Here is a 26,724-nt window from a genome sequence, read left to right as displayed (position 1 = left end):
GTCGGGAAGATAAGACAATAAGCTGGACCTATTTTTAGCTGCAACGGGCCTAAGGCATTTTTTTAAACCCCGAAAAAAAGCAATGGGCCTAAGTTGTATTGATAGGACACTGGATAATGGGCTGTCTCTGTCCAGCCCTTATTTATTTTTGTCCAGCCCAAGTTTTCTCGTTGCGCAGACAACAAAAGAAGAGACGGCCCGAGCCCATGCCATATACTATCGGGCCAAGCGGAGCTATAAGCCTCAACGCAATCTCCCCGAAGAGCCCACATGGGCTTCCTCGCATCACATCCGTCCATCATCCACCCGGCATCCTCGCGGCCGCAGGATGGAATAGAAACCCTCGAAGCTCACTATATATACTCGGCCTCACCCCTGTAGGGTTTCCTCTAGAGCCCAAGAAGCCCCGACCCTCAAGCCGCCACTCCACCCGCCGCAGCGCCGCCCCTCCACCCGCAGCGGCAACCATGGCGGTCGGCAAGAACAAGCGCATCTCCAAGGGGAGGAAGGGTAGCAAGAAGAAGGCGTGAGTGCCTCCCCCGCCCCGCTCATCCCTTGCAGTATCGCGATCTGGGATCTGTTTCATCTCCTCTACCTTCGTCATTAGCTGATGCTGCGGTTTCTGGCTTGGTTTCTTGTGGTTTTGCAGCGTGGATCCGTTCACCAAGAAGCAGTGGTATGACATCAAGGCGCCGCTGCTCTTCACCAGCCGCAACGTCGGCAAGACCCTCGTGTCCAGGACACAGGGTACCAAGGTATGCTCTCCTCGCCCTTGCATCGTTGCGTGCGGTGTTTGTGCTTCCATTGATGCCTTCTGTCCCAAGGATTAGCTGTTGAGTAGTTTGCCTGCCCTCATGTGCGCGACTGTGATCTATAGAGTACTATTGCAATGAGCGGATTCACCCATTTTCTGAGTGTTTCTTTGTGTTAAGCGCTGAAGGACGTGATAAACTAGCACTAATGCAATTGCTATTAAACTGCTAATTGATGTTACGTCAGATTTACTAATTTTTTTTTCACAAATGATCTCAGTGTTATTTGTCAAGCAGTCCACGTATGTACGAAACAAAATCATGCATCTTGTTTCACACTTGGCACAATTTATGTGTAGTTATAGTTATAGCCTACTCGTTTTAAAGCTAGTACCAGTCTGTTGATTAGAATCAGTAGCTTGGCACATGTGTTGTTACTCGTTTGTGTTTGGTCTAACTGATTGTTGCTAACTGTGTGTCTATGTCGTAGCTCTTTTATCATAGTAATACGTGGGGTTACATATGTGTTGTGGTGGACATCCTGAAACTTCACTTCTAAGGCTTTCCATTTACATTCATTTAGCAACTTGTTTTAATGCTTGCTTTTGGAGAGATTATGACAGTCTTAGCTGACTGCACATTTCATTTTTGTTTCTAGATTGCCTCAGAGGGCCTGAAGCACCGGGTGTTTGAAGTATCTCTAGCTGATCTTCAGAACGATGAGGACCAGGCCTACAGGAAGATCAGACTCCGTGCTGAGGATGTGCAAGGGATGAATGTCCTCACAAACTTCTGGGTAATGATCTTGTTTGGCATTGCCTGAAACCTGAAGTTATGTTGTATTTTTTGCTTTGCTAACCTGTTCTTTCTCTTGCCAGGGCATGGATTTCACCACTGACAAGCTCAGGTCTCTTGTGAGGAAGTGGCAGACCCTCATTGAGGCTCATGTCGATGTGAAGACCACTGACAATTACATGCTCCGCATGTTTGCCATTGGCTTCACCAAGAGACGCCCAAACCAGGTCAAGCGCACTTGCTATGCTCAAGCAAGTCAGATCAGACAGGTAAATTAGTTCGCCTTTCTCCTTTTGTATCTTTGCATGTACCTTGGTGATCATTAAGCTGATTGTTAACTTTATCTGTGTTTCTTGCTTGTAGATCCGCCGCAAGATGGTTGAGATCATGGTCAACCAAGCTGCAAGCTGTGACTTGAAGGAGCTTGTGAACAAGTTCATCCCTGAGGTGATTGGAAAGGAGATTGAGAAGGCCACCTCAAGCATCTTCCCGCTCCAGAACGTGTACGTCCGCAAGGTGAAGATCCTGAAGGCCCCGAAGTTTGACCTGGGAAAGCTCATGGAGGTAATTGTCTAATGGCATCATCATATTGACTGTAATTGTTGTTCTCCTTGTGTACTGGAATTCTAATGCGGCCCATGTTTCCTGTTCCAGGTGCACGGTGACTACAAGGAGGATGTTGGTGTGAAGCTTGACAGGCCTGATGGAGATGAGGTCATTCCTGGTGCGGAGGAGGTTGCTGCTGCTGAGTAGAAAAATAGAAGTCGCTATTTTGCTGCTTCTTATCTAGAAGATGATATATGTGCCACCTGGGTGTCGTGAACTTTGTAGTCAGTTTTGATGGCTGATTTCTTGAGTACTTCTGTCGACATTCCTAGCCAGCGTTCAACTATCTTGTTTTGTTCGTGTTACTTTCTGGATGGAGGTTATGAGTTGAAACTAAATATTTAGTTTATTCCTGCCATATGTGTTTTATGTTTGCATGGACCTTATGCTCTACTGTGTTGTTAGTTGTGATCTCCAGTTGATGCATTTTAGTTTTTTTCCCGTGCATACCTTGACTTAGCAAAGGAGGAAGTTGCATGTAGTGGCTCCTGCAAATCTATTATGAAAATAAAATTGAAAATTTACTCCCCCATCTAGTATTTGGTGTCAGTTTGTGCACAAGGAGCTGGTATGATCAAAGCCAGCCAATTTTTCCATGTATTGACTTATATCGTGATGAGGGTTCCAAAACTGCTGGTGCATCAGCCAGTAAATCATGTTAGAGATTTAATTAACCCACGTGTTAATTAAGGAGAATCTGCACTAGACTGTTCGTTCGTGTCTCTTTAGACCATCGCGTCTATTGGATGCATCCCCTCATGGGCTATATATACTTGTACATTCATTCTTACATCTTTCGTCTTGCCTCTTGTTTTACTTTTAAACACGTTATCAGCACGCTCTTGAGTGGAGCGATTTCACCCTCACCCAAGAGCAACACGAAATCGACGGTCGGAGCGGGACTGGAGCCGACGCGTGGTCGCGCAGCCTTAACCTCCGGCATGGCCGCATCAAGAGCGATTTGACCCTCACCGGCTTGGCCGTGGCCGCCCGGCCTCGAATTTTAACTCCTGCGTCCGGACCGCAATCGCTGGCTCGCAAAAGCGCGTCGTCTATGGCCTTTGCGCTGGATGGAGATGGCGGGCAAGGCTTGGTGCCCCAGCCTTTTGCGATTGATATTGTTTACCGATACAACGATATTGTTTTGCGATTGAGATTAAATTTTCTCACACAACAATATTGATTTGCGATTGAAAACTATTATTTTCTCGCAAAACAATCTCATTGCGATTGAGATTAGTTTTCTCTCGCAAAAATATTAATTCACTTTGCTGAATTATCTTGCAACTTGATACAAGATCATCTCATTTAATCTGAGGTCTATACAAATCAAGTTTTTCACTTGAACATCAAGTTTGCAATATCATTACTATTCATTATGATAGTAGTGTATTTCTGTTGAGTACGATATATTCTGGAATGTATCTATCTCCATATTCGCTACATGTCGAGATTAATACGTTTATTTGCAATTGAGATTTTTAATTTCTTGCAAATAGAATCAATTCATCTTAATTGAGCCTTTGGTTTGATACAAGCAAGAATTGATATGCAAAATTCCAAGTGTTGTTTTTCAAAATGATGGTTGGGATCACAAGGTAGTCACTTGGATCTACTGGCTACACAGATTATCAATGACTACTGATAAAGCCTACATTTTGTCGTTTCGACATTACGGTTGCTTTACAAAGTGCTCTTCCACACATTTTTCTAAGTCATGACATAAGGCACTACGAGAGAGTATCTACTGATTTCATCAGATTATACTCCCTAGTGCTGCGAGATCTACTCCATTTTGGAGATTATCTTCAAGGTGTCATACTTAACAATTTGAGATTCACATTAATGGTTTCAAGATAACTTCTTGAAATACCCATTGATTTTGCTAAGTTCATTACAACATCAACCATGTGGTATTTAATTTACTAACCGTAAATTGATTATCTCAGGGTTACCCATAGCGGTAAAATATGGCTATAGAATTTGAGGCACTCGCCCTCAATGGCCACCACTGCCCTATCTGGGCCATGGACATCATGATCGCTCTTGTATCGTGGGATAAAGTGTGCAATCCAGGATTCACTTCTGGTCAGGATCACACCGCTAACAAAAAAATAGTGTCTTATATATCATAAGGCATTAGATTCAGATCTTAGCATTTGATTATTCTATATTAGCAATTCCTGGGATACAATGAACTCAAGGGCAAAGGTTTGAAGCTCACTTCAACCTTCATCCCGACATCACAGTGATGACGGGAACCCATGGACACGAAGAACGTGATAGTTGAATATGTCTCAACCGACATGTTTGGAGACTATGAATAGTCTCTCAATCTCTTGAGTGATCAATATTTATTTATGTCTATTTATGATGTTGTATCAACAACATAAGTATTGTTGTCATCATATATTGTATATCACAATATATTGTATCGTCATCTTGGTACAAATACATTTATATGTGTTATATATATCTAACAATGATTTTCATATTGAAAATCTTCATGTCTATATATAGATTTCTACGGGGGTTAATCCAATGAAAGATGATATGTGCCTTGTGGACATATGCACCATAAACTCTATACTTGGGGAAGTCCAATGTTTCCACTCTCGTTGAGAGAAAGGAGATATTTTAAAATCGCTAGACGCGATGAGGTATTTGTTGGCTCATCTCGAGTCATATTTACTATCCCTCCGGGTACTCAAGTAATGTCAGGATGCTTTATTTCTCCTGGTTTAACTCATACCCTACTAAACTATAGAGGTGTTCGTCCAAATAGTTTCCATAGCGAAACTTATGATGACAACAAAGAGGACTAACTTCTCTTTACCATATGCAAAGGATATGACAAGCACATTCTCTATGTATCATTTGGATTGTACTACACATACTACAAACCCATAGCACATGTTGCGTACGAGATAGTGTTTCAGAGTGTCTTGTACATGACAAACTTGGCATACTCGCCTTGATCATCGAGACATTGGGTTGAAACCGAAACTATCAACAATTCCAATAGTTTATGATTATTTTGATGCTAAATTCTAACAATATTTGGATTTTGTGTGCACTACATGTGACACAGGGAAGCTAATTTTAAGGCCCGCACCTTAAAGTCTATGCTGAACCACTCAAACTCCTTGAATGCACCAAGTCGAGGTAAGTGGCTCTTCCCATCCTTTGACTAGACTATTCAGGTATTCCATGGCTCTCAAAGACATATCTACATGATGGTCTTGAGTGTGTGCTTTATTCACACGAAACCATCGGCTCATTATCCTGACATCGATTTCAAGCAAATCAAATGGATAACATTGTCGAATTCTCCTTGAGTGCCTTCTATATGATGCTTGGATTGAAGTTTAGCAATTTGTCCTAATGTCTAGACCCAAAATGGATTGGTAGAATCCTTTATCCAAAGAGTTAAGCTGATTGCATTATCTTTACTTTGGAATTGCAACTTACCAACTTTACGTTAGAGTCATGCAATTTTACACGCTCATGACATAACTGCATAATATTATTCCCCTCTATCTTTGATACGTGGAAATCTACCAAGTATTTCCCATCTGCGGTAATTCGGTTGCATACCGATATCACCACCTGACATACATCATTGACCCCTCAACATATAGTTGGGATCTATGTGAGGAATAACTGTATTTCCATCAATACATCAAGCCCCTCAAATGGGGAGTTATTCAAGGCCAGTATATATGTTGATTTAATGAGGAATATTTCCAGGCATTAGGGGGAGAATTCAAGTACCATGAAGAATGCCAGGAAATTAGTGGAATGTTCAACACATTTCTGCCTCAAATCCACGTACTCAAAGATCTGAACCATGCGTTCAAAAAATTTGCACCACATTGCAAATAACCTGCCAGACTCATTTACTGAATATAATGGTGTCACGCAATCCTACAATCCTACAAAAGTACACCTGAAACAGTGGAGGTACCAACAAAAACCACTCCACAGCCCATTCGACGCAACAGGGGAGATGTAAGGCAAAAGTACATTAGGATTCAGTTTCTTTGCAAGCAAGGATATCAAGGCCTATGAATCAGTAAATGCAAGTCAACTTCACGTTGACAGACACCTAATGGGTAGTACATCCAGTGGATGAGAAACCTCCACCAACCTAGGTCATAGTGCACACAATGACCGGAACATCGGAATACCCGACTCAATCGCATTGGGAAAACGCGAGTAGTCACAATGGGTAATGATATTTCCATCAACTATATATTGATATATATATATTCTGGAGAATCATATAACCAGAAGTCTACAATTGTCGACATACATTTTTCAACTAGATTACAAAACCTTTCACATGATTCGGATCCAAAGACCATGGCCATGGCAAAGTGTGAACAACACTCGGACTGAACTCAAGCAAAGGGTATAATCTAGGTAGAAATGATCTTGCTCAATAATGGAAAGGTATTCATAAGCAATACCTACACTAGTTTTCTTCTGGAAACAGAATTGAGAACAACGAGGTGGTGAAACAAAGAGCAAGTATTGTAGCACAAGGGTTCACGCAGATACCCAACTATTCTCTAGAGGTGGAATATCTTTCCGATAACTTATAACATTGGCAGTACAAAATCATCTATCTATGTAGTAGATCGATGTAGTGATCACATATCCATGTAGATCACTAGATTCAGACATATATGATTAGTTCCTGATGGAATCTCACTTCTGAATCGAAGTGCAAAATACAAAATACATTGTGTAAAAATCAGTAAGTCACCATACGACTTATTGTTGTCGGTACATATGGTACAACCGGCGTAGTGAGTTCCTTATGCACAAGGATTACTCCTACAATTATCATTATCATGCTTGTGTGTATGCAATGATGACACATGTAATCATCTAAATGACGGAGTTTAAAATGAAGGATTTGGGTAAACCAAAATACCGCTCGTTACTACAACTTGAGCACCTTCATTCCTACATTATGGTATACTATGTTGTCTATATCCAAAATATATTGGAGAAATTTATTATGGACAAATCTTATCCATCCATAACTCTTATGGTAGTTCATTCTCTAGATGTAGAGAAAGATCTATTTAGACCAAGAGACGATAGAAATGAGATATTGGGACTCAACGTTCCATAAGGCATTGGATCCACCAAAGGCAATTGGTTGGGACTCAAGAATATCTATCGATATCTTCAAAGGCAGCAAACATCTTGTCCTGGTTTTTGAAGTTTCGGAGAAATCTGAACACCAGTATCATTGGATACATTGATCAGATCCCCGCTATGTCAGATCATAGCCAAGCATAGTGTTCCTACTAGGTGTGGTATCCCTCTCATGAAGAGTCTTCGAAACAGACCTCATGGCTACACCCACCAACCATTATCTCAACGATAATGTCTCTTGTGTTGCCCGGATGCAAACAGGTTACAAATAAGCAATATCTTTGTATTGCATATCTTGCAAGTTAAATCATATGACTCATTTGTTCACGAAGTCTATACCAACATCTACATTCTATAAATATGTTCATGGAATTGGTATGTGACGGCTTCGAAGTTTGCAAGAATCAGGGGGAGTATCTTCCTGAATTGTTCTTGTTCAATGCATCATATTATACTCTTTTTCCCTCCATGAGTTTACTATATATAGGTTCTCATGAAGGTTTTTAATGAGGTAATATCAACACAAGATCATATGTCCTACTTTCTGTTTTCCCCACTTGGGTTTTAGGAAAGTATATACGGCATATTTATTGTCCTCTAAACTCTATGATTCTCACATATTGAGTTAAGGGAGACAACAACTATTATATGTTGCAGCATTTTCTCCTTATTTTTCTCACTGGGTTTGAAGGAGTTTTGGCAACACATCAAATATTATACTCCTCACATTTTTTTCACAGGGTTTTTGGAGGAGCTTTTAAGATACAATGTCTACAAGGATAGCGTAGATTAGGGGGAGTGTTGAGATTTAATTAACCCACGTGTTAATTAAGGAGAATCTCCACTATCCCTAACCGTCATGCACAAAGGACGCGACTATTCGCTCGTGTCTCTTCAGACCATCGCGTCTATTGAATGCATCCCCTCACGGGCTATATATACTTGTACTCAATCATCAATAAAGATAACGTTGTCTTGCCTCTCGTTTTACTTTTAAACAAATCAAACTGGTAAAGCTAGGGTTCTATGTCCCTAGCATGGTAAAGCTACATGTGTAGTTATTTTAGGATGGAGGGAGTATGAGACAGAGGATTTGTTAGTGTTAAAAATGCTCTTATATTATAAGAGGAGTGAGTAGATATCTGTGAAAATACTCCACTGCATTGAAGGTGAAGCATGTGGCTAGTAATGAATGCTCGCATTCAGTCTGCTGAAGAATGTGCTAACCCTGGTAAGATGGAGGGGCATCCTGGATAGCTTCGTTCACCAATCTATCATGATCGTCTTTTTTCCCTGTCCTGAATTAAACAGATCCGAAGCCTAATCCTCCACAGCTTCTTCCATCACTTCAAAGGGCAGATCTTGTTTTAAAACTTGCATTTGGGTTAAGTGCAGTCAATAATATTCGTGAAAGAAAAGCTGGAGATCTTCACAATCTGAAATCCAAGGCACTACTACACCTCCTGCTGCTTTCACAGCTAAACTCACCATTGGAGGAAAATCAGGGTTGGCACTAATTAGAGTGGTTGCATTTGATCTTTTGTGGATGCAAAAAAAGAAAAGTAAAAAGTGCATTTTTATCCAATGACGGGAACGCTATTTTCATTTAGAAAGAGACCGCTTGGTATTTTAATTTTAGGACCGGGTTTCATTGATTTCTGAGATTTTTCCATTAGTGTAGTGGAAACTTTTTCCCTGTGAGATGGAAACATTTTTTCAAGCAATGGAAATTCACTCTACCAAGCATCTCTCTTTCATTTTATGTTTTTCCAATAAAGAACAAAGCTGAATGCGCAGCAAAGGACGTTGCAACATCAACATAAATACCTACACTCACAAAATTTACCATATATGATTCTCATCCACAAAACAAAATTGGTGAAGGATGTCCACCTAAGGAAATGGGTATACTACATTCACATAATTTACTGGTTGGTTGGAGAGCCAAGGATGCAATGGGATTTCTACAGCAAAACCTGTGCTATTTGGCAAGGCAATGTACTTCTTTCTTTTCCTTTTTGATAATTGGCAAGCCGAGGAGTTCCCTACTGCAGCAAGATGGGCAGTTGCTCGGAAAATTCTTGAATAGGTGACAACTCTAGGAGCTCATAAGCTGCCTGGAAGCAGTCAGCGGCCTCAAGCACCGATCCTTCAGATTTCAGGACGAGTCCGAGCCCCATCCAGGCTTGATGGTTTGTTGGCTCTAGGCGGGTGGCGCTGCGCAGAAAAGTTCTCGCGATTGACGATGACTTCCCTCCAAGAGTTCTTAGAATGCTTGCCATAGAAACCATGCTAGGGACATAGTCTGGATTGATGGAGAGGGAGAATGAGAATGCCTCGAGGGCTTCTTGGTGCAAGGACTGGGCCTCCAATATAAGTCCTGGAAAAGTACACTTGTTAGCGCTTCTGAAAAACATAGAGCAGAATGAACAGCAGCAAGTGTAGCAATTGATCCACAATATGAAAATGACAATAGCAAATCAAACATAAACATGCCTTTGGCTACCCATTCAGATATCTAGGATCACCATTACTTTTTTTAGTTGCTCCTGACATGCAGTATCATTATGTCCGTTACCCGCAAATATGTAAACAACGTTTAATTGATTGATAGTGAATTATAGCACTAAGCCAACAGAGTTTCAGGGACAAACCAAATCTCCTTAATGTCCACTCAGTTTTGTTGTTGCTGAGAATTTCTTGATGTCCAGTGAAAACAAATACCATTACTTAATTAAGCACATGCAGCTAATATCAACCTCAATTGTATGACCCGAGACAGAAATCAAAGATGATAGCAATAAATACTCTGTTCTTTTGAGATTCTTAATATCTGCACATAACTAGATTAATACTTCAACCATCATCAAGTATCTGGTGATCGTCATGTAACATGTAAATCCAAGAGCTGACAAAGTTGGTGTTCATAGCTTGTTAGATTATAGCCTGTGCAGTGTGTACTGACATGAGGATGTTTTGACCAAAAGTAATTTGTCCTGATATTATTCAGAGTGGTAAAGTTTGGAGGTTAAAAGCAGGCACACACAGTTTTGGTAAAAGTTGGTTGGCTATGGGTGTAAGGGCATGTACAATGGTGGCATATGGATACAGATGCCCCATGACAAAAAGTAACTTGAGGCATCTATATTGATTTTTTCTTTCCAATACAAGCTATCATTAGTGGGCCTCATAAAAAAATAGAAAATAAAGACTAATACACATGCATCTCTACTTTTCACTCCAACTTTTTCAGCTTTTTACACCGGACCACACTTTTTCTCTTCAAGCACCCGCCTCCTGCAAAGGATCCCGCTTCCTCATCCGAACCTACTTTTTCCGACATCCGATCCTACATGGCATACGAGGAACCACCCTGAGGCTATGCATTGTACATGCCCTAAGTACCAACTCCTATGCTTACTAACTAATTCATAGTAATATTTTTATGTTAGTCATGTAACTTACTAGAATGATGGTAAGCATCGGAACCATGCCTCATGTGGAGCACAATTAGCCACAAACGACAGCATAGTCAAGGTTGTACAAATATTTACCTTTGACGTGCCAGCACTTTGGAGATAAGAAATCGATGGATTTTGCTTTGTCAAGACAAATGTTTGAGTCATGCCATGCTTCAAGCTTTGTGTATATTGATGCCAAATCTAACCATGCTTCCATCTCTAACTTATGCAGGGATTTAACCTGTGTAGGCCAAGTGGATATTAAAGAAAGCAGACACATGCTATCATCATTTGAGTTTTGGTAAGAAATGTAAGTGGCCGTACCTTATCATAAGGGGCCGATTTCCAGATTTCTTTCTTTGCTTGAATGATTGCAAGCAAAATTCTAAAAGATTCCACAGCAGACTTGAATTGTCCACGGGAGGACTGAGTTAGTGCTTTTAGCCTCAAAATACCCATTTGATCCTCTTGCTCGGCCTCATCTAGTGCAATATCTGCTACTGATTCAGCTTCTTCTAAATTCTGCTGTGCAGATAACACGAGAATCAATAACTTCCAGGTACTCACTGAACTTCCTGACACCATTTCGAGACATTCCGTTGCACTTTCAATGGCTGCATTCAGTTTCCGCTGCATTGCATTTTCCCAAGCAAGGCTGTACAATATTTCAGGATTATACTTCGCCATTGCCGCAGCATCCTGCAACAGCCTCAGTGCATCATCTTGTAATCTCATTTTTTCTGAGTGAGAAGTTGATGACCTAGCAAAAGGTCCATAACAAACACCAAGGAAATGATTCACAGCACTGATGAAATGTATATCATGACTTTTGAATGACTCCCTGGCTTTACTTGCAAATTTTATTCCTTCAGAAGCATGCTTTGGGTTCTTGCAACATAGTTTGGCTCCTAGAAGAAGAGATGGAATATGAGGTTTTCCCTTTCTTTGTAACACATGGAAACCATTCCTTATGATGTTTAAGGCACTATCATCCATGCCAGCGGCACTGTAGCAAAGTGCGAGAATGTACCATCTTTCTGATCTGCTATAGGTTCCAGGTAGCAACATCTCTAGATGCCTGGCCAAGACTTCATAATGACCGGACAATGACAGTGCGTACATCAGATGGTTCACGAGGTCAGGATCCCACTTTATTTCTTGGAAGGTTAGCTTTCTGATAAGTACAAACAACAGCAAAATTGCTTCCTCGATGTTGTTCTCAGGGGTTGCCAAGTTCTGTTGCTGACTGAACTCTTGAGGTGACTTCACTTCAATACCACAGTACAGTAGAGTCACCGCCAAGTCTTTTTGTAAGTTGGCAGACCTTTGAGAATCCAAATTCCAGGGCCTTGCAAGAGCTCTCCGATATGCAGTTATGGCCTCCTCCAAACAACCACTTTTCATCCATAGGTTAGGAAGATATTCCAGAGCCGAGTGGAACATGTCTATCAACTTACATTCTTCGGAAGTACCTTCAGGAACACCATTCGGCCATGCAGACTCTACAATGTCTATGATGGTTCTGCATTCTTCTGCAGCATCTGTCATGTAAAGGCAACATTAAATCAAAGTGAAATTCAGATTGGATGTTGCAGAAATTTTTAACTGAGGCATATGCATATAACTTGTATGATGTACAAAGAAATAGCAATATGGCTTTATCCAATACAATTACATAGGTTTCTGTTTCTGTTTATAATCTTATGATATACTAGGAAACAAAGCTCTCATACGGTAGACCTTTGTTTTGGCGAAACTTCTAAAATTACTATGGCAATTACAGATTATGATGCTAAAGTACAAAGAAAGAAATCACATAGATAAGAACTTCAGTCAGTACCTGTCACCCTACTAAGTCTTTCCAAAGATCTCGCTTTAAGCAATATGGCTTCCAGAAGCAAACTTACAGAATGCATTGACATATGCACTAGCATTCCGTTCACTTGTGAGGTTTTCCTTCTTGAAGAACGTGGAGAAACTTTAGGCTTGGCACTTTCAGTAATAGCACCGGTCATTCGTGGTTTCAGGCTTCTTATATCAATGCCCTGAAGGACTTGCAACGCTGCATCAAAGTTTCCTCTCTGATACTCTAGTCTACCCAGCAATGCCCGGGCCTCCTGTTATATAATCAGATAAATCCAACAGTGAGCAGATTAGCAACGTAAATCATCTTCCTTGGAAGAGAGAAGGATTCAGACAAACCTCATAATTTAGTGAAAGAGTCTCTCTTAAGTCCGATTCCACTTCATTCACTTGGTTGTCATCAGGCGTTGCTTCTCGTTTTCCTGGTTTCGAACAAGAACCACTTGCTGAGAAATCCCGTGTCGCGAGAGACTCCGGCGATCGGGGCATCTCTTCAAACTTGGATTGGTCCCCGCTGCATGTGCATAACATGATCGCAGCCATTTTCTCCCACGAGGGAAATTTAACTTAACCTGAATTAAAAAATGTAAATTATCCTCTCTCTCTCTCTTAGGATCTTCCTTGGGGACAATGGTATTAATCATTCATCAAGTAGATCACAGAACCTGGCAAGGAAAAAAATGAATGGTTCTCAGTACACATTGTAAAAAGGTTGCACTAGTTGGGCAGCTAATCACATGAGCACAACATATAGCAAGTTAGCTACAAATGACAACAAACACATCAAGACAAACCAAATCATGAAATATATGTGAAGCTAGGCAGAATTCCCTTTCCAGCTAAAAGGATCAAATCATCTATGATTTTTTTCCACTTCTCGGGTAAACATGACGAATCAGACAACATTAACAATTACATGATTTAGTGTTAGCAACTTCTTGAAGCCGCATTCAGATTTACAGACATAGAACAATTATACAGGACTGGAAATACAAAACAAGTAATCAGCAGGGCAAATATTCAGTAAACCAACAGGAAGGCATACGCATGCTTAAGGAAGATAGCTGCAAATGTTAGCTCCCAGGAAGACCATGAGACCAAAACCTTGGCTCCTACAAATGTCAGCAAGGACGTAACGACACCAAAATTCTACTGGCAGCAACTGAGCAACGCCACACCCATCACACATTGCATACACTGGTTCCACATAATCCATAAAGTATCCCTGCCTCATAACGTCCCTGCTTCAGGAAGAAATGGCAAACGAAAACAGAATTTCAGTAATTCCTCCCACATTCCCGAGAAGTGCAGGCATGATTGATTTCATGAACCTCACTGCTAAGATAAGAAAACAACTAACATGGCGGTGCCAGCAAAGCAGCAGCTCACAGTGGAATTAAACCTGTGTAAACACACACGCACGTTGAATTATGAACCAAAACCCCGGGATATTCTCCTTACCGCCTCCTTGGCTGAAGCAGCGAACTCTATTCAACCGGCGTAGCACATGAGCACAACATGTAGTGAGTTGGGTGCAAATGAAAGTAACACACAAAGACAAACCAAATCTTGGAATCTATATGAAGCAAGGTTTAGCAATTCCCTTTCCAGCTCAAACTATGAAATCATCTCTGAACAACCTTTTCTTCTTCAGTAAACACGACGAACCAGAAAACATAAGCAGCTAGATGGTTTAGTGCTAGCAACTTCCTGAAGCTAACAGTAAGGCCTGTTCAGAGTTACAGACATAGAACAATTCTACCGAACTGGATCTACAAAACATGCAATCAACAGGGAAAATATTCAGCAAACCAACAGGAAGCCCCACGAATATTTCAGGAAGACAGTTGCAAATGTGAGCTCCCAGAAAGACCACGAGTCCAAAACCTCATCTCCTACAAATACCACCATCATTTTCAGCGAGAACGTAGCGACACCGAAATTCTACTAGCAGCAACTGAAGAATGCCACCACCCATTACGCACCGCATACACTGGTTCCCTCATAATCCACAAAGTACACCTCATAACGTTCCTGCTTCAGGAATAAACGGCGAACGAAAGCAGAATTTCAGCAGTCGCTCCCACATTCCCGAAAAGTGCAGGTAACATTTGATTTCTCGAACCTCAGTGACTGCCACGACAAGAACACAACTAACGCGGTGGCTTCTGCCAGCAAAGCAGCAGCAGCCCACGGTGAAATTAAACCTGAATGAACACGACGCAAAGTCGCAAACACACACGCACGTCGAGTTACAAACTGAAACCCCGTGATAATCCTCCTTGGTCGAATGAACCAACCATCACATTCATCCAACCGATGCGCTCACCACCAAGTGAAGAAACCCTCGCAACGGGAGCAGAGCTTCGCCCGAGCATTCCGCCCCGACAAACCAACACAAGGCGCCGATCCTGCCTCCCTTCCCCGCACACCGCACAACCCACGAACGGCCGCAAGCCCGTAGCCAACCTCGACAACGCCCACCTACGGGGACGGAGGCGGCGCACCGTCAAGCAGGCGGCGCGCAGCAGGTTAGCGAAGGCACGGAGGAAAACACCCAGGAGGGAGGGAGGAAGCAGCCCGTACCGTGAAGCGCGCGCGTTGCGGCGGGGAGGATCGTCCTGCGCGGCGCGGCCGACGGGAGAGGAGGAGGCGGCGGCGGACGAGGGCGCAGAGGAATCGGAGCAGGTAGATTGCCGGAATGACGGCGACGCGAGGAGGAGGATCTCCGCCTGTCTTCCTTTCTCTCTCCGCGCCGCGCTGCAGGCCGAGAGGAGAGGGAGGAGGTGGGCTCGCTTCTCTCGTGTCGTTGGAAGTGGAAGGCTGGGGAAGGGAGGCAGGCGCCGCCCTTTTTTACCATTTTACCCCCCGGGGTACCTTTCCGTTCCGTCTGTACCTTCCCTGCACGTCAGCCCGCCCGGCCTTGTGCGTCACATCCAAATGTCCAGACTGACTGACCGAGGTGAAAAAAAATCTACTTCTAGGCGAAAGCTTTGTATTAGTAGTAAATCTCGGCCTTGTCGATGGAAATGATAAACTTAAATTAATCGTCGTCAAGGTAGTCATCGGAAGGAAGATTGAGGACATTTCTTTTATCCTTTTGGCTAACAAATTCCGGAATCGGTCTTATTTTCCAAAAAAACAAATCTAACCTCTTTAGATTAATGTTCAACGTTTTTACGAATAGTCCGTTTAAAGTAATGGAGGGGAAGGGTAGGATCACCGGGTTGCGTTGATCTACTATGTATTCTTTTGTACATACTTTTTTCTTTTCTATAAAGCTAAGGTACACGTACTTAAAAAAGAAGAATTTGTTAATACAAAAGGTAGAGAAAAATGTCTGATAATCTAGGAGTAGCAGAAGTACGATCTTGATTAATGACGAATTGGATCCTAGGACAAGTGTATTTAATGGCCTCCTTTCCGCGCTGCCATGGGAAGGGAAGGACCCGGAAGAGCAGAGCAGAGCAGGCGTGGCGTGCTGTGCTGCGCTGTGCTTTGTTGACAAAGGAGCCACCGGAGAAGCTGAGCGTGCCAGTGATCGCTGCCATGATTCAGCCAGCGGCTCCAACTCCGATGACTACACGTACATACACTACTACATGGGTCTAGGTCGGCTAGGCCTTTGACATTTTCGACCCCTTCCAGCTGCTAGCTGCCACTGGCCTCGCCACAACCAACCCAGCCAGCAGTACTACTGCTACCAGCACAGAGTATACCTATTTTTTTAATGGGTACATGGTATTACTATAGACAGACAGTGAGAGTGACAGCGAGTGAGGAGACGATGACGACGACGGGTTCTACTGGCCTCGATCGGCCCCCGCACTGCACTGCAGTTGCAATCTTGTCTCGGCTTGGCGTGTTCCCTCTCTGAAACCCTCGGCGTGTTCTTTAGCCTGCGGTAGTAATGGCCGCCCTGCGGATCATGTGATCTCTTATCTTGTTCCCACTCCTCCAAGATGAGGAGATACGAGATGAGATGAGACGAGAGTTACTGGTCGACTTGGGACGCATGCCGCATCGCAAACATGCATGCTGGTAGCACCAATGACGGACGGAATGGTGGAAGGAGGAATCCTATGTAAGCCCAAGAAACATGTGTCCCTCATCTCGTCGGGTGACAGTCACCGGCTGGTGAGCAAGTAGAATCTTTCTTGTTGGGAGGAGCGTCCTTGCCTTGTCGTTTTATAGGGTGATCTTCGGTGCCGCGGTATATTAACAAATGGCGACGACTCGGATGAAAAAAAAAAGTATGGCGAGAACTAACCACAGAGTGTCATTGCATTGCAGGGCACCTGTGGTTTGCGGGTTGGTGGTCTATTAAGGGCGATTGATTGATTGGGTGGGCACTCCCTTAAGACTAGCACGGCTGTACGAGCGGCAGATAAAGACGGCCATTTAAGCAGCTGCACGGCTACCACCATGGCACCATCGCATCAACTCCTCCTCAAGGGTACTACTACGATACTAGTAATTACTAATACACTCCTACTCTACATTTTTATCTAAAACAAAAACAAAAGAAGGTAGTACACCCTACCATCACACCACATCACATGCATTGTTGACCTGCTTTCTCACATGGCACCACTAGGGTACCAGAAAACCCTTGCCATATTCACACCTGCCCGAGAGGCAGAAGGAAAAGGAACACCACCAGCAAAGGGAAGCAAGAGATGCAGAGGACAAGCAGAGAGAACAGCGTCACACACACACAAAAAAAACCAAAAAAACGGGAGGCGAAGAAGAGCAGAGGACCATCAGACTCTAGAGAAGAACTGTGCTGTGTTTGAACATGGATTCGGCAAAGCACTGCAGGAATTCTGGCGCGAGAGCCATCACAAGGGGATTGATTCCCAAAGCGGACAGGACAAACCCTGTTCGCTTTGCTGCTCAGTGACCTCGGAGCAGCCGTCTTGCTGAGTGGTGATGGTGGTGGTCGAAAATGACTTGTCGTTTAAAGTTACATAAATGGGCCAACCCAGCGCATCAATGTCTCTGCCAACAGTCGCCAATAATATAAAGTTCAAAAAAACATGCTACAAAGAACTGGGATAGTTAGCAATGTCTTGTTCCTTTCCCTGGATGTGGATGGTGCGCTAACAAAACTTTTGCAGCTCTGTAATTCTCCGACCTCAGTCAGCTGAGCCATGCCCGATATCAAATGCGAAAACAATGGTTTAATGAATCGTTGCGGGAGATTACAGACGCAACGCTTGCTCGCTCCTTCTGAAGCAGCTGCAAACTTGAGCTTCATAAATAGTTACACAATGGAGTAAAGGCTTTATTGGGCTTCGCTCCTGCGCCCCTGCTATAGCCTCACCTTCTTCACCTTTATCCGCTTTGCGGCCATGTAAGTCACAGCAGCAGAAAGAGTGTACCTGGTAATCACAAAAGATAAAGTGGTCACATGACAGCCACCATCAACGGCATGATTAAGAAGTGTGAATGGCAATGTGCAAAATAGTCTGTGCACTAATGTGCTTCTCAGCTGATCACACATTGCGGGTATAGACTGGGCAAACTTTAAGGGGCTTCAAGAACGTGACCACAGATGTTATTCTCTGATTTCTCCAACACATTCTTTTCCTACAGTAATTCCATCTGTAGCTGTATCCTAGATTCTAGTGCTTCAGTCAAAATGTTAAAGCATGATAGAACATCCCATAATTCTGTAAGTTGGCACACCAGCATTACGCTATGGCTGCAAGTACCACATGCAACGACTCCAAAGACTGGTTGCCAGATGCATGATGCAAGGTAGATTCATCCAAGCAATATGGCAAGATACCAACACATCATTCGAGTACTAGAGATGCATAGCTTACTAATAATCTTTCCCCCTACTATGGATAAGCAATTAAGTCAGATAAGAAAAGAAAACTGAGTTTTGCATGCTCAGCGCATATGTGGTTAGACAGACGTCGCTTATCATGGTATGGTACTGAAATGTCAAACTCAAGTCATCAGATAACAACAGCAATTGGATTTGTAGCTGCAATAAACCTCAACGCAATTGTGTATGTCGGATACAGCTTGAAATTGCCCTCGAATTTCTATGAGGAACCACAATATTTCTAGAGTTCTAGTAACAGCAGTCCAAAGATATAACTGATGCAAAAGAGTATATAGTACAATATCCCTGATTAGATGAAACTTGGAAATATTTTTATATATTCTGTATACCCAGCTGGAGACGAGATTGATGAGTTGGGGGCACTTACCATGTAAAGGTGTATTTCAGATGGTCATCTGGCATTACTGAGTGATGAATCAAAGCATTGACATCTTTTGGAAGAGGATAAGGATTACTTGCAGAGATGTCTTCATTCATATCTTCTATATAAACAGTGTTCTCAGGGAGGCCGCATGCACGTGCAATCATGGGAACATCCACATAAAACCACTGGCCATTACTGGGTTCATTAGGTGGAACAAATATGCTGGGCTTCTCACTTCCTCGGATTACTCCAATAACTTTTACAGGAGGCTTTACAGGTTCTTCAATCTGTATAAAGTAAGATGCATCAATTTTGTGTTTGCCAAGTAAAGGGTATAATTACATCGAATAAGATAATGACGATAAAAATACATGAAATTCCTAAATACATAAAATAAGGTATTGAATACCATGGTGGTTTTTATATGTGTACAAGTGTGGCAGTATGTATTGACTCAAAGCTGACATAAGACCCAACAACCAGCTCGCTTTCATACTAAATATTCTAGCAACCATCAATAACTGCATTTGTGAGATTAAAAGCAGGTCAAGTTAACAATTATACATAGAAGTTGTCCTTTAATGGGCTGCAACAGTGTCATCATTTAGAGAGTTCAACCACCATCACTCAAAAAATATCAACAATATGTAAATAAACACATGATAGCCTGATATGCATATGCTTGGTTGGGGCTGTAAATCACCTCTGGAGTAGATTCAGGCTTCTTAGACCATAATTTCCACCAAGTACCTTTTTCATCTGTCTTTTTATCGGCCTCTTTCACAACTAAAGTTTCACCAAGGTCCTGGTGGTCCTGTATGTTTTTATCACGCCAAGCCCGAGGAATCCACCCTCTATTCACAAGGATAGGTGACTGCAAACTGACAAAACATTTCTTAGGAACAAAAAGTTTTAGATAAAATGGGAAGTGGTGAGACATTAGGGTTTATTTATATGGTCAACACATTCAGCATAACATCAATTAATTCTTATTTGTCGTGGTCACGATTTGCGGGAGACAAAGCCCAACCAGTCTGAGGTAATGAGATTGCAGCTTGATTGCTCAAAACTCTGCAGGCACTGAACCTAGCATGGATATAGGTAGATAGTATTATTTGGCAGAAGCGAAAGCTCAAGTGAAGGCTCCTTTAGTATTTTGAAGTATAGTTTAACAACTAGGGTTGGTCCTTTAATAGACTCGTATATAGCTTTCCTATTAATACTTAGAGCCTGTTCGGACTCCCTCCGCTCTGCAACTCCGTTGCGGAGCAGAGTTGCGGAGCGGAGCGGCATGCAACAGTAATTTGAGGAGCAGCTAATACAGTGCTCCGCGCGCTCCGCTCTCTAGCGGAGGGTTGCCGAACACTGCCTTAGTAAAAAGGGTTATCCACAATATGAGGAACTTTCATACAGAATTGCTTTCCTCTTCTAGTCTTTTACCTTTTTGCTCTCCTTTTGAAACTAGAGTTCCTTTCCTCATGGATTACTAATTAAGTGACAAAAACTTGTTCGAGAGAACAGCTAGGAGGAGTTACAAGAGAAAAATCTGATGCTTCCCTTCTAGGCTACAAAGTACATAGTGGTTAATTTCACTATTTAGTTCATGCTTTCTCTGCTGGTTCTATCTTTTCTCAAAGATTAAATGTGCAGAGGTGTCAACTTAAAACAATGAAGTATGAAAACTACTGACAACTAGAGTTCAGGTTGTGTTTTCATTCCTTGATGTGTTTGATGCCTTGTATTGTGAAAGGATATGATAGGCGTAATGGTAATCAGATTCTAAACCTGACTATGGTCAAACTGGAAATGGTTATTTGTTCAAGTGGAAGTCTAGAACTGGATTAAGACGTCAGCTGAAAGGAAATGGACAACGTGAACTCTTGAAAAAACTACAGTTTCATTGTAACAGCACAATGCTGCCTCAAACAATAATTTACCTGCCAGACTCAGCCGGCCGAGGTATCAACGGAGTGATCACATAATACCCATTTTCCGTCACACCGGAGATGCTCCGGGAGCGAGGCCCGAGGAAGACGGACTTCTCCGTGTCGAAATCGCCCTCACACACGATCTTCCGGAACTCCAGCACGGCCGGATCACGCGAGACAGCAGAGGAGACGGTCTCGTTCCACGCCACGGGCTCCATCTCCAGCCTCCGCGTCCTGTACTCCAGCATCTCTACCTGAGATGGCGCAGGAAACGGCACAGAGTGAGGATTTCCAGGGTTGAGCATGCGCCGTACGGCCAGCCTAAGGAGGTGGGGATGTGACCTTGTCCTGCCGCCGGAAGAGCTGCCATGTGCCGAGGCCGAAGGTGATGGCGCCGGGGGCGAAGAGGAAGAGCTTCGACCACGCGCCCCCCTCCTTCCCTGCTCCTGCGCGAGGAAACAAATCTTGTTAGAGTGCGGCGGCGGCGCCTTGACTTCGAAGATGCTCTGCAGGACATTTCGGTAAGTGGGGAGACCTGGGGGCGGCGGCGCGGCGGCGGGCGGAGGTGGTGGCTGGGGTGCGTGCGAAGTGGAGGGCCGGGAGGGGGGGAGGCGGTGGCCGCCGCTGCCGCGCAGCCGCAGGCCGAGGGTTTTGGAGAGCGACGCCGCCATGTTTGGCTGTACGAACGATTGGGGGAAATCGAGGACTCGCCCGTCTGGGCTTCCGATTCAGAACTTGGGATGACCAGAGCGACAAATTTCCTTTTTCTTCAAATTTGGAAGACGTGTAATTCATACTATATTTTTCTAAAGAAAAATACTGAGACAGATATCCAGATTTATATTTGAATGCTAATAACTAAAATCAAATTTGCAAAGCAGGCGAAAAGAAATTATATTACGTATTCATTATAATGTACTCCCTCTATACCTAAATATTTGTAGTTGGAAATAACTAGACTAGTTTTTTTTTTCAACTACAAGTATTATGATACAGAGGAAGTAAAAAAGAAAGCACATTTAAATCATGGGAAAAGGTCAGCATTGCGTCACGTAGAAAAAACACATGTTTTGTGGCAATAAAAAATTATGCGTTAGAACATGTTTAGAGTGATTAGGAAAAGGAGCACCAGAATTTGGGTTTCACAACACAAAATGTTTCTATACAGAAAAAACTTGCACGCATGCAAGGACTCCAAAATTTATATACGATTTTTCAGAATTTTTTGACACTTAGTGCATTTATCTTGAATTTAGAGAAATTTAAGGAACCCCTGTTCGGTGCAATAAGTGCCTATAGTATGTTCAACTGCCCGCAGAATTCAACATTTCATCTAATTCATCGAGAAACGCACAAACCATGCAGAGATTCAAATTCAACAAGCAAGTATGCAACATCTAAAGCTTTCTGTAAGTTGTAGGCTTTTTGTAGCAGCCTAACAGAGCACACGCGTCCAAATGCCAAATGCAGTCAACCCACAGATTGCTAAAACAGGTTACACAATTATCAATTATGAACACATAACCTTCCTGATTAAGACCTCTCACATAATTTACAGCCCCAATGCTACGTAACGTGCAAAAAACAGAGAGAGAATCTGGAGCACTTCAAAGGCAACCAATCTGGATCAATTCTTCTTCTTTGAGTGCTTCACGAGCCAGTCGATGACTGAATCTATGTTGGTTGAGTTCTTGCACGATATCATGAAGCAGGCCACTTCTCGATCGGTCATTGCCTTCAGACCCCTGAAACGTAGCATATGATTCGTCAAATAGGATATCCATTGAGGAGTAGTTTGCATCAGTTCGTAGTTAGCTTCTGCGTATACTTACATCACTTCTGTGAAACTTTGTTTGGGGAAAGCTTCAGGTTTGTCAATTTTGTTGCCAATGACTAGTAATGGGATACCAGTCAAAGATGGCTTGCTCAGAAGGTCATGGAGCTCACTTTTGGCAATAGCCATGTTCTCCCGATCTGCTGCATCAACAACATACCTGCAGATGCAATTGTTTTTAAAAATCATCAGCAATGCAGATTTTTTTTTCTTATAGTTTGTTAAAGCCTCCAACAGAAAATGCCGATCAAGCGTACAGAAAAAAAAAATGATCCAGTTGTTATGCAGCTGGCTATCATAATACATATACATCAAGTGGGAATGAATCAGAATAAAAGACCCTCCAGCTTGCACAGCCTTCAGCATATAGATATACTATAGGCAAATAGAATAATCAGGAAAAACAAACAAGGGATCCTAGATCCAGTCTAAGTGAAAGGACTAGTTAGTAATCATAGTCACAAGTCAAACACACACTTATCCTTGCCATAAAGAGAATTATGACAACGAAAGTAGAGTACAAGATTCTAATAGTAAGTGTTTAGACTAAATAACTGAGGGAAAACAAATTTACACTGATACCATAAGATCTGTGCCCCAAGGTACCCAAACTAATCAGGATGAAGTTTATCGGGAGTGAATGCCAATACAATGTCAATATTAAATTATTTAAGTTCCAGGATGTCTACCAGTCCAATTCACTAAATATATTAGATAAACTTAATATAATTCAGCAGTACATTTATCTGTATTGACCTACGTTACTCGGATCCGGCAGAAAATTGACGTATCAGGGGTTAGATACCCCAGGATACGAGAATTTGTCTGGACCCGTCGAAACGTATCACATACGTATCCCCCGATTTTTCTTTTCCAAATCCAAAAAATTGAACTAAATCAGGCATTGGTGGGATACCCCACGATACTTGTCGGACACAAAAAACCAGGGAAAACCCTAACCCATGTGTCCACCCATACCCGCGATCCCCTCTCCCCATCATCCCTCCCGACCTGGGCTCCAAGCCGCTGCTGCTGAGCACCGCCGCTCACCGCACAGGAGAAGGAGATACCCAGCTGCCAGCCCACCATACCAGAGAAGGAGAGAACCCAGCCGGCATTGCTCCATCATTCCTATCCCTAGATCTGAGCGCCACCGCAGCAATCTCCCTGCCCAGATTAGAGCACCACGATCCGGTGACTGCCTCTGAGTGCAGCCGCCGTGATTCCACCCCGCATCTTAGCACCTCCACCCCTGCACACACACACACACACACACACCGACCTGACCAACGCCCATACGAGAAAGGAGGAGGACGGCATCCATTGTTCCCTCCCCCTAACGGGCACCGCACTTGAGAAGGGAAGACTAGCAGCCACTACTCCGGCACTCCACTCGCCAAATCTGAACAACATTTTCTTAGGCATGGTGTGTTTGAGATTTTACCCAATGTGCCCTTGCTTGTAAAAGATAGTATCTTCTCAATTGTCTACTGTTGCTTGTGCCTCACGCTATTTTAGGATGTGCTGGCAAATGATCTAAGCAACAGGCCTTTGTGGAATCATGTAGACATTATGGAGGCAGATGCATGGGGTGGAGGGAATGTTCGATTCAGATGTACTGCAAGTATTGTACACAACAATACAGAGGAAGCTACAACAGAGTTCAAGCACATTTGCTCAAGATATCCAAGAAGGGGATCAGATCGTGCCCAAATGTGACTGATCCTACTCTTCGGCAGCTTCAAATTGAAGTTGCAGTGGGTGGAGAAAACTAAAATCCCATTTATGGTGCATTTTCCATGTTCCTACCACCCTATTAGTAGTCCTAAACTGTAGTATATATTCATATAATAATTATTTCCTATATATTACTGTAATTATTATTTCACATATATACAAACATATCCCCGTATCTGTCTTTTTGAAAATTGGCATATCATGGTATCCGTACCCGTATCGCCGTATCTGGACAACATAGGTGTTAAGCAATGCATATAATTAATTCCTACCACCCTATTAGTAGTCCTAAACTGTAGTATATATTCATATAATAATTATTTCCTATATATTAGTGTTATTATTATTTTACATATATACAAACATATCCCCATATCTGTGTTTTTGAAAATTGACATATCATGGTATCCGTACCCGTATCGCCATATCTGGACAACATAGGTGTTAAGCAATGCATATAATTAATCATACAATGAAACGAACAAAATAGACAGTACAAAAACATACACAATTGCAGAAACAGCACGGCAGTATCTCTCCCACATGCTCCGGAATCTTGGCTGGCCTCCAAGATCCCACAATTTTATTGTGACATTTCCTTTGGTTACCTTTCTCATATTGAATCCTACTGTGGGAATCATGTCCTCGCTAAAACCTCCTGTCTGCAGAATAGGTTGTCCATGGTAAATCAGCACAACTCCAGGAAATGAATAGTGACAAGAAAGCATGAAACTTACAGCAATGACATTCACAAGCGAAGTTTTCCCCGCATTTTGGAGGCCAATCAATGAAAGCTCCATTTCTTGCTTGAAAAAGAGGCTGAAGGTGCAAAAAAAAAATGTAAATACTTGAATCAAGCTCCAATAAAGTAAAGATGAGTAACTAACTACGTCGGTCCATTTATTTTCTTGGTACACATGCCAAAACTGTGCTCCGCCACTTAATGATGCCATGTGGAAGAGATCCTCTAAACCCAAGCCCCTTTTTTATATATGTATAAGAAGCAAAAAGCCTATCTGGCTGGTAGGTAGAAATGGAACAAATCATAGCATACAGCACACTGGCAGCTCATTTTCATTCCAATGATTGGATTCCAAGAGAGCATTACCGAACTTGGGCTATTTCTACTATGGCAAATTCAATGGTAAGCATGCATCGACAAATTATCACAAACTAAACCTTTAAGTAAATTTATCACGAGGATGAGGCATTACATGGTATGTGTGGTAGCTCTATCTTAGTCAACATAACGACATAACGGGTAGAATTTATCACGTGCCACATGGTTTCTCAAGAGTTCATTGAGCGGAACGGGAAAGTACATTAACTAATGCATATTGGAAATGGCTTTCTTTTCTCCTCTTGACAAGATAGAGTCCATAAGAAAGCAGGATAACAAAAAATACTGAATATGGCATTATCATGAGAAAATGGCATCCGACTCCACGCACTCTACGACGTGATGTTAGCACCGAATAAATTAACCTCCTCAACAAAATAGATAAAGAAAAAGTCCGTGTCCCTTCAGCTCTCATATCGATAGGAGGGCATGCACGATTAAATACTATGATCGACGTGTTCAATCAATAACGTTGATCGCCATGTGTAGTCGATCGCGAGAAGTTGCGCCATACAAAGATACCACAAAGCACGCCACAAAGCCACAAAAACTGCATAATCTGAACTTGGCTCACGTAAAATAACCAGAAGGACCAAATTTCCTTATGATTACGGGCATTATTAGATGAGAAAAACAAATAACACCATGCAGCTGCTAACCAGCATCACCTTCATACGGGTCAAAACGTTCTTTCAAGTGCCAACCATCAACAACAGCTTCCTACGAAATACACGGTAACATGACTATCGTCCTACCCCCCCCCCCCAGCAAGCATCCGATCCAGCGAGCAACCAGGGCATGCTAATCCTAGACCGGCCCGGAATTCCCAGATCTCCCGCACGCGGACCCCGCGCCCGTCCCGCAATGCGCAGCGCGTCAAACTCGAGAACCCGAACCCGGCCACCCGGGACATGTGCTTGTGGAACCGTACCTGCGGAGCCAGTTGAGGAAGGCCTCCCAGAACCCCATGGCGGCCGCGCGCGGCGTGCTCCCTCTTCCTCCGCGAAGAGGAAGGGCTGGGCGGTCGCGGGGAGGGGCGGCGGTGGCGGCAGGGCGAGGGCGGATTGCGAGGCGGAGGAGGATTCGGTGGTGCGGGTGGCCGCGCTTACTTTATTTGGAGGCGCGGATGGATGGGGCGGGGGCGGGGGCGGGGCGACAGGGAGGCCGGAGGAGGAAGAAGAGAGGGGAAAGAGCTGAGGGTATTATTGGCGTCCACCAATCATATGGCATCT

The 26,724-nt window shown here is 43.0% G+C and overlaps 4 protein-coding genes across 6 annotated transcripts; 1 reads left to right on the top strand and 3 right to left on the bottom strand.

Annotated features, from left to right (window-relative positions):
* The first annotated feature begins 382 nt into the window (after positions 1-382).
* LOC123449416 (40S ribosomal protein S3a-like) lies at positions 383-2,506 on the top strand. The gene is made up of 6 exons (XM_045126637.1): positions 383-526; positions 650-755; positions 1,411-1,548; positions 1,631-1,816; positions 1,911-2,111; positions 2,202-2,506. Exons 1-6 carry the CDS (start codon positions 468-470, stop codon positions 2,298-2,300), a joined length of 789 nt encoding a protein of 262 aa, XP_044982572.1. The 5' UTR covers positions 383-467; the 3' UTR covers positions 2,301-2,506.
* Positions 2,507-9,055: 6,549 nt separating this feature from the next.
* On the bottom strand, positions 9,056-15,469 carry LOC123449415 (protein NPGR1). 3 transcript variants are annotated; one of them, XM_045126636.1, is made up of 7 exons: positions 15,236-15,468; positions 12,989-13,314; positions 12,627-12,903; positions 11,111-12,327; positions 10,880-11,027; positions 10,056-10,158; positions 9,056-9,728 (listed from the first exon to the last, which is right to left on the bottom strand). In XM_045126636.1, exons 2-7 carry the CDS (start codon positions 13,190-13,192, stop codon positions 9,371-9,373), a joined length of 2,307 nt encoding a protein of 768 aa, XP_044982571.1. In that variant the 5' UTR covers positions 13,193-13,314; positions 15,236-15,468; the 3' UTR covers positions 9,056-9,370. The 3 variants fall into 3 exon arrangements, with proteins under 3 accessions (XP_044982571.1, XP_044982569.1, XP_044982570.1); XM_045126634.1 differs by lacking the exon at positions 10,056-10,158 and having other exon boundaries at positions 9,056-9,705; positions 15,236-15,469; XM_045126635.1 differs by lacking the exons at positions 10,056-10,158; positions 15,236-15,468 and adding an exon at positions 14,979-15,176 and having other exon boundaries at positions 9,056-9,705.
* Positions 15,470-17,420: 1,951 nt separating this feature from the next.
* Positions 17,421-21,537, bottom strand: LOC123449414 (surfeit locus protein 1-like). The gene is made up of 6 exons (XM_045126633.1): positions 21,337-21,537; positions 21,144-21,247; positions 20,811-21,055; positions 19,577-19,754; positions 18,877-19,160; positions 17,421-18,033 (listed from the first exon to the last, which is right to left on the bottom strand). The coding sequence occupies exons 1-6, from the start codon at positions 21,470-21,472 to the stop codon at positions 17,964-17,966; spliced, it is 1,017 nt and encodes a 338-aa protein (XP_044982568.1). The 5' UTR covers positions 21,473-21,537; the 3' UTR covers positions 17,421-17,963.
* A 638-nt stretch (positions 21,538-22,175) lies between these two features.
* Positions 22,176-26,723, bottom strand: LOC123449413 (ADP-ribosylation factor-like protein 8a). The gene is made up of 5 exons (XM_045126632.1): positions 26,424-26,723; positions 25,110-25,191; positions 24,880-25,034; positions 22,634-22,795; positions 22,176-22,546 (listed from the first exon to the last, which is right to left on the bottom strand). The coding sequence occupies exons 1-5, from the start codon at positions 26,459-26,461 to the stop codon at positions 22,429-22,431; spliced, it is 555 nt and encodes a 184-aa protein (XP_044982567.1). The 5' UTR covers positions 26,462-26,723; the 3' UTR covers positions 22,176-22,428.
* Between the last annotated feature and the right edge of the window lies 1 nt (position 26,724).

The sequence above is a fragment of the Hordeum vulgare genome, chromosome 4H, assembly GCF_904849725.1.
Source record: "Hordeum vulgare subsp. vulgare chromosome 4H, MorexV3_pseudomolecules_assembly, whole genome shotgun sequence".
Lineage (NCBI taxonomy): Eukaryota > Viridiplantae > Streptophyta > Magnoliopsida > Poales > Poaceae > Hordeum > Hordeum vulgare.
Note: the sequence above shows the minus strand (reverse complement) of the source record. Positions and strands in the feature narration are given on the sequence as shown.